General features: G+C 38.6%; 1 gene segment (V, D, J or C); it reads right to left on the bottom strand.

Annotated features, from left to right (window-relative positions):
- Window positions 1-3,230: 3,230 nt before the first annotated feature.
- LOC122940086 lies at window positions 3,231-19,438 on the bottom strand. The segment is given in 5 exon segments: window positions 3,231-3,461; window positions 5,406-5,511; window positions 6,139-6,156; window positions 7,294-7,620; window positions 18,630-19,438. Coding segments are annotated over 5 exon segments (528 nt in total).
- Window positions 19,439-20,535: the final 1,097 nt, after the last annotated feature.

Raw genomic sequence — 20,535 nt, 5'->3', positions numbered from 1 at the left:
TTTTCACGCATGGTTGCTAGGTGACAGTCTATTCACTGTATTATTTTCCCTTATAACATGGTTATAAGGGAAAATAATAGCATTCTGAATACAGAATGCATAGTATAATAGGGCTGGAAGGGTTAAAAATAAATAAAAAAGTTAACTCACCTTCTCCTCTTGATCGCGTAGTTCCCGGTCTCTTTACTTCTTTAATGATGAGCTGTGGGCTAAAGGACCTGTGGTGACGTCAGATCACATGCTCCAATCACATGGTCCATCACCGTGGTGATGGAGCATGTGATCTGACGTCACCACAGGTCCTTTAGCCCACAGCTCATCATTAAAGAAGTAAAGAGACCGGGAACTACGCGATCAAGAGAAGAAGGTGAGTTAATTATTTATTTATTTTTAACCCCTCCAGCACTATTATACTATGCATTCTGTATTCAGAATGCTATTATTTTCCCTTATAACCATGTTATAAGGGAAAATAATACAATCTTCAGAACATCAATCCCAAGCCCGAACTTCTCACGCGAGTGTAAAACGCATTACAATGTTTTGCACTCGCGCGGAAAAATCGTGCGTGTTCCCGCAATGCACCCGCCTCTTATCTAGGCCAAAAATATGACGCCCGTGTAAAAGAGGCCTAACAGTGAGGTCAGAATGGCCCAGATGGAGAGTAATTTGTCAAAATGACTACCCTGCTTCTCTCAGTCCATTGATGCATGCCTCTCAAAGTCTGTCAACTGAGAAAAATGTCTTCAAGTGCTTCATAGAGGCATGTTTAGCAGTACACAATGTCCTACCAAGAGGTACACTACCTAAAAGTAGCCTCTGAGAGACTTTTTTTATAGGGTATCAAAGTTGGCCATCTTGAGGCAGGACCCAGTGTCAAGAAATACCATATCTATAATAATTTACATATTTGCCTCAGACACAAATGCATGCCCACTTCTACAGCATCCGGCATTTTTAAATGAGCACATAGTGACTACATGAGGAAGAATAGTGAATTCAGCTCTGGAGTGTAATACAAGATGTAACTCAGGATCAGTACATGATAAGTAATATAATGTATGTACACAGTGACTCCACCAGCAGAATAGTGAGTGCAGCTCTGGAGTATAATACAGGATGTATCTCAGGATCAGTACAGGATAAGTAATGTAATGTATGTACACAGTGACTGCACCAGCAGAATAGTGAGTGCAGCTCTGGAGTATAATACAGGATGTAACTCAGGATCAGTTCATGATAAGTAATATAATGTATGTACACAGTGACTGCACCAGCAGAATAGTGAGTGCAGCTCTGGAGTATAATACAGGATGTAACTCAGGATCATTACAGGATAAGGGTTCATTCAGGTGACCATGTCCGTTTTGCGGTCTGCAAATCGCAGATCCGCAAAACATGGATAGCAGCTGTGTGTGTTCTGCATTTTCATAACAGAACGGCAAGCCCTATGATAGAAATGCCTATTCTTGTCTGCAAAAACAGACAAGAATAGGACATGTTCCATCTTTTTTGCGGGGCCACGAAACTGAAGTACGGATGCAGACAGCATATGGTGTGCTGTCTGCATCTTTTGTGGCCCCATTGAAATGAATGAGTCTCCATCCATTACGCAAAATTGCATAATGGATGTAGACACAAATATAAGGTTGTCTGAATGAACTCTAAATAATGTAATGTATGTACAACAGTGACTGCACCAGCAGAATAGTGAGTGCAGCTCTGGAGTATAATACAGGATGTAACTCAGAGTCATTACAGGAAAAGTAATGTAATGCATGTACACAGTGACTCCACCAGCAGAATAGAGAGTGCAGCTCTGGAGTGTAATTCAGGATATAACTCAGAGTCATTACAGGAAAAGTAATTTAATGCATGTACACAGTGACTCCACCAGCAGAATAGTGAGTGCAGCTCTGGAGTGTAATTCAGGATGTAACTCAGGATCAGTACAGGATAAGTAATGTATGTACACAGACAGTGACTTCACCAGCAGAATAGTGAGTGCAGCTCTGGAGTGTAATACAGGATGTAACTCAGGATCAGTACAGGATAAGTAATGTAATGTATGTACACAGTGACTGCACCAGCAGAATAGTGAGCGCAGCTCTGGAGTATAATACAGGATGTAACTCAGGATCAGTACAGGATAAGTAATGTATGTACACAGTGACTGCACCAGCAGAATTGTGAGTGCAGCTCTGGAGTATAATACAGAATGTAACTCAGGATCAGTACAGGATAAGTAATGTATGTACACAGACAGTGACTGCACCAGAAGAATAGTGAGTGCAGCTCTGGAGTATAATACAGGATGTAACTCAGGATCAGTGCAGGATAAGTAATGTAATGTATGTACACAATGACACCACCAGCAGAATAGTGAGTGCAGCTCTGGAGTATAATGCAGGATGTAAATCAGGATCAGTACAGGATAAGTAATGTAATGTATGTACACAGTGACTGCACCATCAGAATAGTGAGTGCAGCTCTGGAGTATAATACAGGATGCAACTCAGGATCAGTACAGGATAACTAATGTATGTACACAGACAGTGACTGCACCAGCAGAATAGTGAGTGCAGCTCTGGAGTGTAATACAGGATGTAACTCAGGATCAGTACAGGATAAGTAATGTAATGTATGTACACAGTGACTGCACCAGCAGAATAGTGAGTGCAGCTCTGGAGTATAATACAGAATGTAACTCAGGATCAGTACAGGATAAGTAATGTAATGAATTACACAGTGACTGCACCATCAGAATAGTGAGTGCAGCTCTGGAGTATAATACAGGATGTAACTCAGGATCAGTACAGGATAAGTAATGTAATGTATGTACACAGTGACTGCACCATCAGAATAGTGAGTGCAGCTCTGGGGTATAATACAGGATGTAACTTTATTTTTTTGACTGTTAGATTGTAAATGGAGATCAAAGTCCTTTGGATCCCCAAGAATTAGAAGAGCCGTGTGCTGTTATTTCCTTGTCCTCTCTAAGGCCGGGTTCACATCGGGTTATATAATTCCGTTATGGGTTCCGTTATTACAGAGTTATGACAGAATGCCTCTTAAAGGTTTGCGTATTGCATTCCATCCTAGAATTCCGTTATATTCCATTTAACTCTGTTATAATGGAACCTATAACGGAATTCTGTGAACCCGGCCTTACTTGTATCCCTGTGAATTGAACTATGCAGACAGGAGACACAGAAGGGTATGATACTGAATATTAATACAATAGTTTATTAGCAAAGAGGTACATATTGCACACAGGCAGCACATGGCACATATATACAGAACAGACGATCCCCGCTGCTTTGTACTAGAAATCAGCTGCTATTGATTTCCTTCAGTTTTCCTCTCTATAATTATACTCTAGCAGCTTTCATCCATGAAGCTCAGGCTTGTATAGGTTTGAAGCATCAGCAATGCCCTTCAGTAGGAGTGCGCAATAACCTAAAATTAAGTAACAATTAACCCACCGATAGAAATTCTCTTACAGCAAGTAAATAAAGAATGTACGAAGAATGCCTCTGAGCTGCAACGTTGCACCTTTGTCTCATCTGTTCACAGTAGCATTATGGAGAACCAGGTCATCGGTCTCAGGGCTCATGCACACAAACGTATTTTCTTTCCGTGTCCGTTCCATTATTCTTGCAGACCATATACGGAACCATTCATTTCAATAGGTCCGCAAAAAAAAGGAAGTCACTCCGTGTGCATTCCATTTCCGTATGTCCGTATTTCCGTTCCGCAACAAAATAGACTATGTCCTATTATTGTCCGCATTACGGACAAGCATAGTACTGTTCTATCAGGGGCCAGCTGTTCCGTTCCGCAAAATATGGAATGCACAAGGACATCATCTGTATTTTTTGCGGATCCGTTTTTTGAGGACTGCAAAATTCATACAGTCGTGTGCATGAGGCCTCAGGCAGCATTGTGTTCAGAGGACGCAGAGCACTGAAGATATAAAGTGGTGGGTCCAGCACTCGGGTCTCTTGAAAAAAAAAGAACGCTGCACACACACACATCAAACCTTAACCCAACTGTGGAGGAAGCAAACATGATTTGGGGCTCAAACTTGAAGATCTTGCAGTCATTGAGGTAACAATGAAATCTAAGGTGTATGAAAACATTTTCTAACAGAATGTAAGAGTGGCGTCCATGACCTCAAGCTGAAGAGATGGAGACAACAAGAAGACAGTGACCCAAAGCTCGCAAGTAAATCAATGGTTGAAGAAGGTCCTGACCTTAAAGGGAATCGCCAAGTTCCCCATCTTTGTCGCTGGCCAGGTACATAATAAACTGTCAGCGATAATTAACACTGTGAGAATCAGGTACTCGTGTACCCGGACAGTGACCTCAGATGCCCTCCTGAATTCAACTGCTGTGGCCCACATCTCACCTACTAAGGAGGACAGAAAATGGTGCTACTTATGGCCGCAACAGAGGAATATCTTTTTGAGAAATATATCATACACTCTGTGGTTCTGCTAGGACGCTATTTTGTGCTATGGTATTTTTGACCACGCCTACTTATGTTGCCCCGCCTTCTGTCAATTTGTACCCCCCCTACAATATGGGGCTACTTTTAGTTTAGTTTTTTCAGGGCCACTTTAAATTTCCAGTCCGTCCCTGCTTATGTAAATGCGGTGGTGACATTACCTGAAGAATGCTGTGCGCACAAGGAATCCCAAACACAGTGAGGAACTGAAATACATCTGCAGGGATGAATGCTCTGAAATTCCCTCTCAGTGTTGTGCAAATCTTACTTTTAGCTTCAGTGAGTGTTTGATGAAGGTGATTGTTGGTAAAGGGGTTGTTAAAGAAGCACTCCTGTAAAAAATATTATTCTCTGACCGTAATAAAGGTGCATGATGTAAACTGTAGTGAATGTATTTTTCTTACTAGTGATTGTGAGTTATCCCCTCCCTTCTGCTTCTCAGCTGTGTCATGTCACCAGCAATTGAATACAGCATCTTACGTGTGGACGGGAAGCCAGTTTCAATATGTGTTCCTAAGGGAGCCTCAGTGTCAGTCTCTTAGGAATAAATAGAGAAGTAACTGACTTCCTGTCCTGTGTCAGTTGGAGATCAGAGTGCTGGTCACATGACACAGCTGGGGATCAGAAGGGAGGTTATAACTTACAAATTCAGTTACTAGTAAGAAGATACCTTCACTACAATGTATATAATGTACCAGGTCAGAGAATTAAAAAAAATGCGGGACTACCACATACTTTTTCTCCCTGCACTGTGGGTGTTTACTCGATGTGCCCAATAAAATACATGTGTTTTAACAATCAGACCGGTTTATTATTTGAGATCAATGCAGAAATCCAGATAATTCCTAAAGGTTGACTTATTTATTTATTTTTTTGCAATTGTATTTGTCTTACCTTTTTTCTCCACACCAGGACAAGGACAACCAGAGCATACAAGCCACTTTTACAGAGAATCATGATGTAGGAAATCTTTCCCTGGTTAATGTACATGGTGTAGAACTCTGTATAAAGAGATAGGTGTATTAGATGCCTTCAGCTTTTAAGTTATGAACTTTTTAATTGTAATTTAAACTTATTCCATTAAACCATTAAACTAATTCATTAAACCATTACTATCTGGGGGAGTTTTATACAGACATATGTCCTGCTATAAAAAACCTGGAGTCCAAGGGTTGTGGAGGTGTTAAGTATTCCTCTGATAAGAAAGAGTGAATCAAACTATGAATCCCTTGAGTAGAAGATCCATTTTGACCCTAAATTAAGAAGAATTTATACTTTTCATCTCAATAAATTCCTACATTCATAGTTTTATTTTATTTTAGGTAGCTGCAATGGGGCAGTATTAGCCCTGGTATGTAAGACATTGAACGGTCAGGGTTGGAGATTTCTCTGATTCTGCCCATTAAAGCAGAATTCTGGCTGCTAATTATACAGTAAACTTGCATCCGTGGCCATCACATGTCCATATTTACTTTACCTGCAATGGATTATGTCTTAAAAAAGCTTCACGTACAATGTAATGATTTGTCATTTACAGGAAGGGGTGAAAATTGCAAACTTTGGATTGTAAATGTCCTGTCGGAGGGTGGGAAAATAGTAGTCGAGTATTGGCCATAGATTTCACTCACCTTTGGAGACGCCACAATCTGTGAATAAAACAGATGACTGAGTTAGTATTCAGAATTGCATTGCTCTGTCTCATGTTGTACACTGTCTTGAAGGGATCTTCCGGGTCCCAGCATTTCTCACAGACCTGCTTTACTCACACATAACACACCTGTAGGAGATAGTTTGTAACGTGACACTCCTTTTCTGAAAACCCACCTACTGCTGACATCCCATTCTTTACCAGTTTTTTGGCCTGGGCCATGGACAGAACGTCACATCTACTTCGGACAGGACCAGAACTATTCCTCTCCTAGGCGAATGCGGTGGACTCAGGAGTTTGCCCATGCACCAGAAAGAGGAATAGTTCTGGTCTGTCCAGAGCGGAAATGACATCCCATTCATAGTTCAGGCCAGGTTCCTGGTAAAGAACATAACATCAGTTGAAGCAGGATTTTCGGAGAAGGATGTCAAGTGACCGGATTCCGAGGAACCAGATCCATGCAATTTAAATATGTAATCTACAGTCTTCTTGGCTGGACTATCTGAGTGAACCTGATCTTGTCCATTATCCTACAAAGACATGGCATAACCATTGACAACGTTCCAGCCAAAGTCCTACCCTCAATGGAAAGGTGCTTCCATAGTCATTACCCCCAAATATTTTTTGAGGCATTCAGAAATCTGGGATTAGAGATTAATCTGTAACAGAACCTATATGTGCCAATAGCTCATATCAAAATAGGAGTCCTTTGCTTGTAACAGTCAGATCCACAGGGATTATATGTTTATCACCTACTTTGCAAATAGGTGATAAATATTGTTTGTGGGTCGGACCCTTTAAGAAGAAAAAGTATATTCAATGCACGTAGCACTAATATACACATTAGAAGACACATTCAAATTAGTCAGACGTTTCAATGTCCAAAACATTTGGTGACCAAATCAAGCATGTACGTTACCATTTCACTCTTCGATTGACTACAATCTTTCATACTGTTGACTTGAAATTTGATTCTGGTCAACCTCATCTCTGTTTCTCTGTCTCTCCTTTCCAAATACTATCACAAGATCCATGGTTCTTCTTGTTCTGTGCTCGCCAATGGACCCCAACTTTACAGAGAACCTCTTATTTACCATATTAATTTCAAGTCATACTTTGTTGTCCTTTCAGTTACCTGTTTCTCCTTTAATCTCTTCAGAAGCTTCAAGTGATCCATCCAGAAATGCAGCAACACATCGAAATGTGGAATCTGGATTGAAATATTCCTCTCTGGTCAGGGTGAGCCGTTTACTAGTGGAGTAGAAGTTATTTCCGTTTTTCTGAGGTGTAGGTTCATATACATTGTTTCTCTCTACAGAATTCACAAACCATTTGATCTTCACGTGTTCTGGGAAGAAATCGCTCGCCACGCACACCAAGGAGATGAAGTTGCGATCTTTAAGTTCTTGTTTGTTTGGCCGGTAGATTGAGACATTGGGTTTTTTAGGTTCTTTACCTTCTTCTGTAAAAATATGTTTATAGGTTAGAAATTAGAAGTGTCCACACGTTTTATAGCATTGAGGTCCTGCTGACGAAGTTTCCAGAGTCAGATACAGTATCACCAAATGCATTAACATTTATTACTTAGCAGTCACTTTATACATTGTACATACTGGGGAGTTTACTGTAGATATGACCTATGGATGAGCTGATAGTAGGTTTGGCAAATGTTGTTTATCACTTAGCAGTGTTGGCTAACAAGAGAGTTGGTTTTAATGGTTTGTTTAATCTGTAATGTTAGGATTATTCTTAGGATAGGTCTGACTCTTTACACCCTCATCAATCAGTTGGGTGAAGGGGTCAAATGAAGTGAACTAGGATTCCCTAATCTTTCATGAACACAACAATATCCTTGATAGTAGGCAGTAAGCAAAGAAAATGTCATAGTATGTAAATCTTCTGATTCTGGACCTAGAAGTCTAGTATGCCTGGGTATTTAATACAGATGACTTGTGATGAGTGAAGTTATCAAAACTTTGATTCGGCTGATTCGCCGAATTTCTCAAAGAATTAAATTATGTGATGAATTACTTCATCACAAAGCACATTTCTTTGTAATCAGCGGGCACTATGAGAGGGAACGGCCATTGCGCCGCCCCCTGTTATTGAACCCCTCAGATGCCGCGTTCATCGCTGATCGCGGCATCTGAGATGAAAATGGAGGACTTTTAAAGGGAACCTGTCATCAACTTTATGCTGCCTATACTAACAGCAGAACAAAGTAGACACAGGTGAGTTGATTTCAGCGGTCTGTCATTTATAAGTTAAAAGTAAGTGGTTGACGAGAACCAACATCACAATCATTGCTGACTGGGCCTGGAAAAGAGTCCCGGCCACCTGAGAAGAGTCATGGTTATTCATGAATTCCTGCTCTCCTGCCCACCTGCTGATGGCTGACCGTCTTCTATCTAGTTTTCTCCCTTTCTTTCTAGGAAAGAACTGCCAATCATCAGCAGATGGTCGGGGAGAGCAGGAGATTATGAATAACCAGGACTCTTCTCAGGTAGATTTGACTAATTTCAAGGTCTGGGCTGCAATGTTTATGATGCTGGTTCTCAGCAACCACTTACTTTTAGCTCATGAGTGACACACCGCTGAAATCAGCATTTCTGTCACTATTTTATGCTATCCTCAGCGAGGTCAGCATAAAGTTGACAACGGTTCCCTTTAAGGGTTAATCCGGTGAAAAGAAAAAAAAAAGAAAGAATATTCACCTTATCCACTTGATCACCGCCGCAACCAACTTGATTGAAGACACCACACAAAATCTCGCATGGGGAAGTAATGACATCATGACGCCGGCTTGTGTGGTGACGTCATACATCACCATGCGCAAGATTTTGCACAGGATCTTCAACCAAGTTGGCTGCAGCGGCCTCTACGCCATCAAGTGGATGAGGTGTGTATGTTTTTTTTTAACCCATTTCCGGAAAATTGCTTTGTTACCACAAAGCGAGAGGAAATTCAGCTTTGCAGCGAATTGAATATTACCTGAAATTCAGATCGAAGTCCACTTCGTATACTTCAATTTGCTCAACCCTCTAGATTACCTATCCTCAGGATAACTGATGAATACCTAATTATTGGGGGTCCAAAACCCAGCACCCCTGACGTTCAGCTGGCATTCTTGTGAGCGCTGCAGCCACCTTGCAGCTTAACAAGCACAGAAACATCTATTGGATATGGCTGTGCTTTGTATCGCAGCTCAGCCCCACTCAATCTAATGGCACTGAGCTGTGCCTAAGCCACGTGGCCGATGAACGTGACATCTAGAAAGATGCAGCTGCTCTCACAGTGCCACGTTCTGTTCAAACAGCTGTTCAATTGGAGTTCCAGGTGTTGGATCCACACTGATTAGGTATTGATGACCTATTGATACTGATGATTGTTGGTATTGATAGGTCATCAATACTAAACACTCTGAAAACCCCTTTGATCATATTTAATGCAAGCCTCATACACAAGGCAAGAGCTATGTGCTTGGAGCCAGAGTCTCTGTCACTTTGTGTGCCACCATGTAATATGTCTGTATGGTACCGTATTGAGATGGCATTCAAACATTAGACAACCTCTCTGAGCATCCATAGGAGATCATTTGCATAGAGATGTACACGGTGAGCCTCATGGATGTCCATGGTTGCTGTATTATGAGGTTGTACTAAGCCCTTAAAATGCCCATGTGAATGGTCTAAGTCATGGGTTTTATGAGACCACCGACCACTTCAATTTGGGAATGCATTTTGATGAAGTTCTGTTTCAAGAAATCACTAGACTTCTTGGTGCAGTCCAAGACAATACAGTTACATGCGCCATATTTGCTACATACAAGTCAGCGGAGAAATACAAATGTAGCAAACCTCATCTTGGTTCTTGACGCGTTAAAGGAAATGTATCACCAAAAATCTTATCTACCAGTTAAAACCGGACAATAACACATCTCCTTTTTTGAATCTTTTTTATTTTCTGGTTAAAGATTTATAAATTCCATTTCTGAACATGATTATGAGGGCGGTCATCTTGCCTGAGCCGTTCTTAACAGCATTTAGAAAGCATTAAGAAAATTGCTACATGGGCCATAGACACAATGGTCAAGTGGGAACCTCATTGACTTCTATGGGGGAGTTTTCTGGACATGCTCTGTCACCTGTGCAGAGGACATTGTACATGGAAAGAATAGATAAGCTCTGACAATCACCTATTGTGAATGGTGGATCCTGTCTTATCTATATGCAGAGGTGATATCATTACAGGCAGGATTGAAATGACTGATAAGCAGGTAACTGCAGTAAAGTGATCTGTACAGACCAAGAAGTGATACCGATTATTAGGCTTAGTGGCCATTGTGTTAACTGCATGATTTTATTTTTATTTTTTGTTTAAATATAGATATTCAAAGTTGAAATAGATGGATTGGCTCACTCTATCAATCACAACGCGAGGGTGCTCCCCCAAAAAAAGATATCCCCAATCTTTCAGAATAATTAGATACAAATAAAAATGAAAATGACCTGAGGGGCACACCTGCACCTGGAAATCACATGGAAGGCCAGCCAAAACGTATGTGTAACAATAATTTTATTAACACACACTATATGTACAGAATGTATATAAATATAAAATGAGGATCCTCAACTTTCACATAAATCAATACGTAGACATATGATTAAAATATCTGTGCAACAATTTAAAATTGACTAAATGGTGCAGACTTGTTATATTTCGAATGCACAAAGATGGAGGCACACTGACTCTATTTAAAGTTCTGACTATGGTCAGTGGTGGTATCCAATCCTGATTGAAAATGTTTTCACAGCTTATATGGCTTGCTTTGCTGAAAAACCGCTCTATGTAGCTGGTATACAGTCTAATAATGCCGCACCTGTGTGGCCGGTAAAGGTGTTTGTATGAACAGTCTTTATAGTGAGGTTTTTTCACAGCCCATATCTCTGAAACTGCTGTTAAACCGTACTTAATGTACCCACATTACTCACTGTTCTGATGTGGTACAATACCCGATCCTCCGTGCTTAGCGTAGCGTCCCACGTGTTACAGCATCGGTGGTCTGGGTTCCGGTCTGTTCTTTTTAACTGGCGAGCGGATTGTTGGGACAGGGTAAGCAGTGATTGAGACGCCGGGGTCAAACTTATTTGGGACCCGATGTAGATTTCGGCGTTGTTTAGTGTCTTTAAATTCAAGGCACTTTGCCACTTCACCGCTTGTGTTCCTTTCTGTCCAATGTGTGGATAAGCGCTTCCGGAAGTTCTGTAGTGGTGCGCAGGTAAATCCGCTGCGGCTTTTTTCCTTTTTAGTTGAGACTTGTTACCAGACGCGTTTCGGAGTTGGCAGTGACTCCTTCCACTGAGGAAACAGACACTAAACAACGCCGAAATCTACATCGGGTCCCAAATAAGTTTGACCCCGGCGTCTCAATCACTGCTTACCCTGTCCCAACAATCCGCTCGCCAGTTAAAAAGAACAGACCGGAACCCAGACCACCGATGCTGTAACACGTGGGACGCTACGCTAAGCACGGAGGATCGGGTATTGTACCACATCAGAACAGTGAGTAATGTGGGTACATTAAGTACGGTTTAACAGCAGTTTCAGAGATATGGGCTGTGAAAAAACCTCACTATAAAGACTGTTCATACAAACACCTTTACCGGCCACACAGGTGCGGCATTATTAGACTGTATACCAGCTACTATAGAGCGGTTTTTCAGCAAAGCAAGCCATATAAGCTGTGAAAACATTTTCAATCAGGATTGGATACCACCACTGACCATAGTCAGAACTTTAAATAGAGTCAGTGCGCCTCCATCTTTGTGCATTCGAAATATAACAAGTCTGCACCACTTAGTCAATTTTAAATTGTTGCACAGATATTTTAATCATATGTCTACGTATTGATTTATGTGAAAGTTGAGGATCCTCATTTTATATTTATATACATTCTGTACATATAGTGTGTGTTAATAAAATTATTGTTACACATACGTTTTGGCTGGCCTTCCATGTGATTTCCAGGTGCAGGTGTGCCCCTCAGGTCATTTTCATTTTTATTTGTATCTAAATATAGATATTGATGTTAAAAATTATAAATATCATCAATAAAACTTTTTTGAAGCTGTGTTAAACTTAAAACTAAAAAAATGGGATTTACACAATAGGTCATTTTCTGACGACACATTCCCTTTAAGTAAACAATGGTGGGAAACTTTTATTTGACTATTTCAATGGTTTTTGTTCTGTAATATCGCAGTGACATATGATACAACACTCAAGTTTAGAACTATTACATCTGTATGGATCCAGATTTAAGTCCCTTTTGTCCTGCATTTGACCAATAGGGCTTTATTGAATTGCCAACATGGCTTGTTCACTACAATTACTGGGTCAGAAATAGTATAGATTATTTTATTTTTTTTAAATATGTCTAACGTAAAGCAGGACACATTTTCACATATATTACTTAACAACACAATGCAGACCCTCCCGAGGCCATGAAACCCATAGTATCAAAAGAGCTGAATTGCATTCATTTTCACACATTACAGCTCTATATGTTAAGAGAAAGCAGCAGTTTTACACGCAGCTCAAGCGCAATAATAACACATTTGTCTATAAGCTCCAACAAAATTATATCAACTCTGCTACATCAGACCCAGAACTCTTTATAACTGAAGCAAAGGATTGGGGATGTTGAGATCTAACATGACCAATCCTACTTTTTCCTGCTATTTGGGGACTTTTAAGCTACCCATAAATATACAAGATTGTCTGTGAATATTTCCAAGTCAACTGGCTCAGTCAGCTTTGACCTAATGCCTATGACCAGCTTTACATATCTAATGTACCTTTAGTCTGTATTTGATCATGGATGTCGAAACTATCACTCATTACAACATTGAAAATGTTCATACAACTTGCCTAAGTCTTGGGGTTCATCTACCACCACAATTTAGGAATCCTTCTAATTTGTATTCTACTTCAGGCTGTTACTTGGTTTTTTAGTAAAAATCCATGACAAAGCAGCGAAGCAGATAGTCAAAAAGCGTTTGCCGTCATTAAACTCATTGCCATTACCAGAAAATATGGACTAGAGCTCTATAGACATATAAAATTCTGGCTTGCCCAATTATTGGATGTCTTTCCTTCATAAAAATACATTTTCCACATTTTTCTACCATTTCCATCTACATTTTCATAACAGAAATTAATCACTTAGGCTGAATATATAATTTACAAATGTGACATATGGAATATAATAAAACCTTAAAAATAACTATATTGATAAATGAATGTGTAAATGTGTCCAGTTATAAAAGTATATATTTTTTGTACTTACTCACCAATCACTGAAACGACTGTCCCTTGTCCAAACTCTTGCTTGTTTCCAGCATTCACAGCCATACACATACGTATAAAAAGTCTCACCAATTTTGTTTTATGCTTTTTTGCATTTAATTTTTTTATTTTTTTTCTAAGGCTGAACTGTCGTAGACTTACCTAGTACACTTATATAGGTTCCACTTCCAAAGTAGACAGTGGAGGTGGTCACGGTGGGACACGGTAAACAGGAAACCTCAGGGGTGCCCTAGGACCGCATGACACTTGGGGCTCAAAAGAGAACAACTCCTGGACTGCATGGTATAGACAGGAATGGTATTATGTTCATGGAACAGTTTTTATGCTCACCATGAGGTAACTCTCGATTCCTACCATGCCCTTATATTAAGAATTATCATACAATCATATGTTCAGATTTTTGTAAAGGGACGACTATTATTTCTACTACGGTGCTCCCCCCATCCCCACTATAATACATTGTGCTACAATAACAGCATTTCTCAGACATGCGATTTATGAATTTTCTTGTTAGAAGTTTCACTTTTTACAGATGTAGCAGAGCTCTGTTTATTGTAAAGCTTATCTTAGATCAATACCGTAAGTTATCACAATTTATTGAATCAAAGACTAGGTGGACAAGGTAGAGTAGCTTGCTACAATAAGCAGGTATCGGAGAGTTATTATTTTATGTGTATGCAACCAAACTATTTAAAAATATTTATCTGCTGCCAGATTTTAATGACCATGAACCTTGCTCAAGTTGTTTCAGCAGAAGTAAACTTACATAATAACTTACACATGGGTCCAGGTCCTGTGGTCTTAATATGGACAAATATTTGGCTACTGTATATCATGTATATCTAGAACTAGTTTGTTTGGGCAGATTTTTTATATATTTTTTTGTTTCTTTTTTTTAATATGTGCAGTATGTCCACGTGTGAATTTTACAAAATGCTGACAAATTTACATAACATTTGAATGCAAAAGTTTGCATTTGCCTTTGTACAAACGTTTAAATATACCACTTAAACATTAACGTCCAAGGGGGAATTTATAATTAGTGGTTTTAGTGTCAGTTTTTAGCCTTTCTTTGCTTTCTGAGGTTGTGCCAAATTTATGAAATGGCACAAAATAATAATATATTTGGTGCAAGTGCAATGAGGTGTACGGGTTTTGTCTGTAGAAGTACACTAGGTAGTTGCCTGGCTTGGGGAATTGACTTTTTTTGCGACTTTTTAAAATGTCGCACATCATAAATGAGACTTAAAGGTGTTCTAATCCTGACGGAATTTTTACTCCACATATAAAAGGGGCAAAGCTCATCAAATGTAGCAAAATTTGACCAAATGTAGCAAGAAATATATACTTGTCGCATGCTGGCATAATTAGCAACTTTTTTTATGCCACAAAACTGGAGTAGTTGATTTGATAAATGACCCCCTAAATTTTTATGCAATAATATTACCAATAAATTTTTTTATTTAATCTGAAAGTGAGAACTCACTAATTTTTATTTGCATTAATAATAATATTAAAATCATGAACTGATAAAATACTCTTTCACATTAATTTTTTTCTCTTGTTTTTAGATTTTGACTAATTATTTCGGATAAAATCTGCCTTAATTATATGGACACACTTAAAGTAAGAATAAAGTGAAATTTAAGAATGATAATAAGAAATATTTAAAAAATGAGCAGTTACAAGATTTCAATGTTTTTGGTTTCAGGTTTTTTACACTTACCTAAAACTTTCAGAATTGTACCACTTCCAAAATACTGTCTCTCAGCATTCACAGTCACAAACCACTATCCTAAATCTCCCCTGGTTCCATCCAGAATCTTTAATCAAGTAAAATATTGACACATTCTAAAAGTTATAGACAAAATTCAGGAAATCAAGACTCTCTTGGGGATTGATATGATTTAAAGCAAATCTGTTGATAGAGGACAACAATTCTATACCACATATGATAAAATGTGAGATATAACTCAATATCACTTACCAAGCACTGATAATACTGTGCCCCCTCCAAACTCAAGCTTCGCAGCAGAGGTCACAGCCACACAAGATTATATAAAAACTTACTAAAGTCACTAAACTTACCTAAAACACTGACAACTGTTCCACTGCCAAAGTAAAGAACAGAAGTTCCTGCACAGTAGGTAATCATACTAATAAAACATCTTCAAATGCAAATGGAGGTTCCCAGGGCCCTACTAAATTTTTTCTGTATATTTTTTTTGGCATTACCCATATCAAGACCAAGTTCCATCCAGTTTTCACAGGCTCTTTCTCACCAACTCTCTAGGATAATCAAAAGGGTTGATTCATGAGAATAACTTGAGACCTTTATTTGAGCTAAAGACCCCGACAATATGGAAAAGTTGCATTACTTTGTCACTGTGACCTTGGAAATAAGCCATATTGGCAGCTCATTGATATATTTGAATCATGAGTATATCCTATCTATAAGAATTTGGCCATACCCCAGGTAGAGGGATTTTGTAAAGTGTTCCTATTGATTTGAATCATGGTGCTCCAGTACTCACAATGTTATATTCTGCTACAAAAAACCCTATCCCTGAGTTTCTGTATGAGCAGATTCAACCTAAGTTTCAGTAAATTTTATTTGCAGATTTTTGGAACTCTCAGAGTATATTTCCACTTGTATGAACATGTTTTGATCATTTAGATTAACTGGGTCTGATACAGGTGTAGCAGAGATAAGATTGTCATATAGCTGTCGGTGAAATTATTAGTTCTATGAGCTGGATCAGTTTCACACAGCAGGGATATGGCCCAATTTCTATGTCTGCTCTATGGCTATTACACCCCAACTGCCCTCCTGCCTCCACATGGATGGTTCTACTGAATTGAGTTTAGATCACTATAGAACCCTATGCTCTTCTAAGTTCTGTTCAGTAGAATTTGGAAAGGTTCAGTTGTTGTGATATGGACCTTAAAATTTGAGCATGCAATGATCATAGCAAACTGAACTAAATAAGTTAAGTTTATCTGCAGTGTTGGACAATAGATCATAATTTATTGCGTCAGATTAAGCCCTGATACTTGTAACAAACTTTTTGAACTTGTAGTGTCTACCGCATTGTAACTGGTAGTATCAATGACATTGCAGAGTTCAGTGCTCGGATAAACTGATTTTGAAGCTATTTAGTGCATAATGAGCAATGAACATCATATATTGAATAAGGAATCAGTAGTTATAAGGATTACTATTGATTTCTATTTTTTGTTTTTCCTTTTTATTTTTTTATTTCTCTTTGTCACTTTAGATATTGGACCCATTTTGCTATTGTAGTAGTAGTGATCTCAGTCCTACTCCTTGGTTCATTATTGCAAGTTTCCAATCATAGTAATAGGCTATTCTTTCCCAAAATTAAGATTAATTCCTATTGACGGGATATAAATTTGCAAAATTGGATAACTTACCCAAGATCGTCAGGATTGTCCCACTTCCAAAATATTGCCGTTCATTTCCGCTCACAGCCAGAAATGTTAATACTAAATCATACCCCTTTAGTAGCCGCCAACTGTTCTCACAAACAATTCTTAATGAGGATACTTTGAGAATGCTCTACCCCCTCTACGCTAATTATTATTACTAGATAGAAATCAATTGTAGACCCCATATTTCACAGTCCTCGTACTTCTGATACTTCAACCAAACTACACACAAAAATTTATCTTATGCCAATTCTATGTGGATAATAAATTTCAAAATGAGTCCCTGTGGTGATGGCTGTATGGACATGCTTTAATGGTTTACACATGAATATTCATGGTAGAAGCCATAAGAGAGTATCCACCAAAGAAAAATGATTGTGAATAGAAGCCATATGAGAAGTATCTATCTGGAGCAGAATAGACCCATCAAAGGAAAATTATTGTGAATGCCCATCTTCAACTAATCTCAGAAAAAGTCCTTTGTGGAACCTTGGAGACACAGCTAGTGTTAGATATGGACATTTTATAGAATATTGGCTCTCTTTTGGACCTGTCCCACCATAGATAAGCTAAGTCTATTGAACTCTAAGACATGCAGAGAGTATGCTGTATGGACATGGACTATTCCAGCCATCTATGACGGTCAAATTTAATTGATTTTAAGATTAAGAAGTTTGAGGAACCTTACTGAATATTTACTATGCTGATGCAAATTTCCAACTTAAGTCCAAGTCCTTTCTTTCATAAATGGGCTTAAAATCTATTCATACAAGATGCCATGAAACACATAACAGCTAATGCAACGCTAAGAAAAAACTCCATTCATAGACCTGATTCAAATATAAGAAGAGATTGAATGAAACAAATAAAGTGGTCCCATGGCCAAAATACTGTCTGTCAGCTGCATTCACAGCCACCTAACACTTTATAAATCCAATCAGCTTCCTTCCAGGTGCACAGACTGGAAGGCTTTGAAATGCTAATACTGGCCACATTCTACTCCTTGTATATATATATATTTTCAACCTCACATCCAGCATTCATCATTTGTAGACAAGACGTTGGAATTATGATTCTCTTGGTTTTTGCAGACCTAAATACAACAGCACATATTTTGAAGCACATTTTCTTTACAGTTTTCTGGGGGCTACACTAAACAAAGTTAAAATGATATGTCAACACCGTTTAGGAGGTTTTGGTATAAAAAATTGGACCATCCTCAATAGATTCTACTCATCTGAACTTAGATTAGCTATACAGCCATAGAGTCATGAAAATTCAGTTCAGTAGAGCAGTGACTGGAAATTAGAATATGGCTGGATTATAGCTGAATATTTATCTTCATTCATTTGAACTAACCCAGAAATCAGCACCACTACGAATCTGCATCACCTTAATGCCATTTTTCTAATGCTATCCAACAAACTTATTCAACAGTGATGCCTGGCAAAAATGTAAGTTTTGTCAGATATATATTAAACTGCATTATGATGATATTGACAATTGTGAACCACAAAAATCACCTAACTACTTCGAACTGATGACTAATTTTGACTCAAAAGACAATTTTTCAATCAGGCCACCTCAAAACTGTTAAAACCTAGATAAGCAGAATCCTTCGAGTCAAAATTTAGAAGCTATGCAGTGACTTACCCATTACATGCAGCAAGGTTCCTCCACCAAAATATTGAGCATCATAGGAACACGTTGAGAAAAGCTATCACCAAATCTGGATTAGGCTTGTTGGTCCAGTAAAGAAGTATTGTATTTCTATTTTCTTAACAGTGAATATAAACTACTAATTCTAGGCTCTGTGGACACATTTGTTCCATAGATATCCATTTTTTGGGGAAAATTCAACACAGATAACAGTACAGAGGAAAATAATGCCATGGTCGTTCAATATATAGCTTTTTATCAGTGAAAGAAGTTTTTCACTGTTATGCATGCCATTTTTCCTTAAAATTGGGAAGGGATTAGTGATAATTAAAATTAACAAATGGGATCGGGATCTTACTACTGTACTATAACTCATCTACTGGACATTGGACCTAATGCGCCTTGCCATACATGTTAGGTTGACACTTTATATAGACTTAGTGAATAGTTCTTTGCTATGGTTATCACTATCACCATACCAAGATCCAACTCATTACAGCTATATACGTATTACAAAAGATTTTGGTTACTTATACCCTGCCAAAGCCAAAATTCTCTATCTACATTCATGACTGTCTTTACTAAATCTTACCCCATTTATGCTACAAAATATAAAATTCTATGACTTATATAGAATTCCTCTTTAATTCACAGTGCAGACTTTAAACTGGTGTTTATATGAAAAAAAGTCTCAATAATTTCAACAACGAAGACAATGCCATTGTATCTTTCTATATTTACGACAAATGACCTACAAAATTTGAATAAAAAAAGTGAGAATTTTATAGGTGTAATTCACAGTAAATCACTCAATTACACTTACCTGGGGGAATTAGATGGCTCCTGGCTCCAAAATATTGCATGTTGCTTTGGCACAACCTCATTGCTTAAAAACCTTGACCATTGCCTTTGCAGTTAGCAAAATTTTGACAAATCACACTATACATCAAACTATCATAGCTTTATGATACAATCAGAGACCTGCATATGTGACCAACACTTACCTAACACAGAAAGGACAGTCCCAGGTCCAAATTCTTGCCTTTGATTGCTCACAGCTCATTAGGTCTGTCTAAAAACTTCCATTTTAGATACCATCAACATTTACTCCAAAGTAGATTATATTGAGATCACATGGACCATTAAAACTTACCCAAGACGCTGATTGCAGTTCCTGCTCCAAAGTAAGCAGCAGAGTTTGTCACAGAGGCATGACCCTCTCTGAAAACCTACCTTAAGAGTGACATACCTGGTACTCTAAGTCTGCTCCTATCCCAACTTCTAGATTTTCAGAGACCATTATGAATGTCAGAATGTTCTAGGTTGTGCAAAAACATTTTCAAACCATCAAAACTTACCTAAAACACTGACTACAGTTCCTGCTCCAAATTCTGGCTTCTCGGTATTCACAGCCCAGAATGGCTTTATGAAAAGTATACCCGGATATAGATTAATAAACAACCTTTTTGAGGCAGTCAAAACTCACCTAAAACACTGACTATGGTTCCTTCTCCAAAGTAAGCAGCAGAGGTTGTCACAGAGACTCGACCCTCTTTAAAAACTTACCATAAGAGCTACAACATGGTCCTTACCTAGCACAGAAAGGGCTGTTCCAGCTCCAAATTCCAGCTTCTGGGCATTCACAGCCCATCATGGCTGTATAAAAACTACATCTGACTGTAGATGGAACTAATATGTTTTGGAGACCATCAAAACTTACCCAAAATACTAAGAACTGTTCCTGCCCCGAAGTAGGCAACAGTGTTTGTCACATAGGCAAAGCCCCCTGCTTAAACCTGCTCTGCCTAAGGTTTGGTGGCCCTGATTTGACATAGTCCTCCAAGTGAACGTTTTTAACTACATATATATAGGTCTACATGAATATCAATCCATTTAAATC

This window comes from Bufo gargarizans, chromosome 6 (assembly GCF_014858855.1).
Source record: "Bufo gargarizans isolate SCDJY-AF-19 chromosome 6, ASM1485885v1, whole genome shotgun sequence".
Lineage (NCBI taxonomy): Eukaryota > Metazoa > Chordata > Amphibia > Anura > Bufonidae > Bufo > Bufo gargarizans.
Note: the sequence above shows the minus strand (reverse complement) of the source record. Positions and strands in the feature narration are given on the sequence as shown.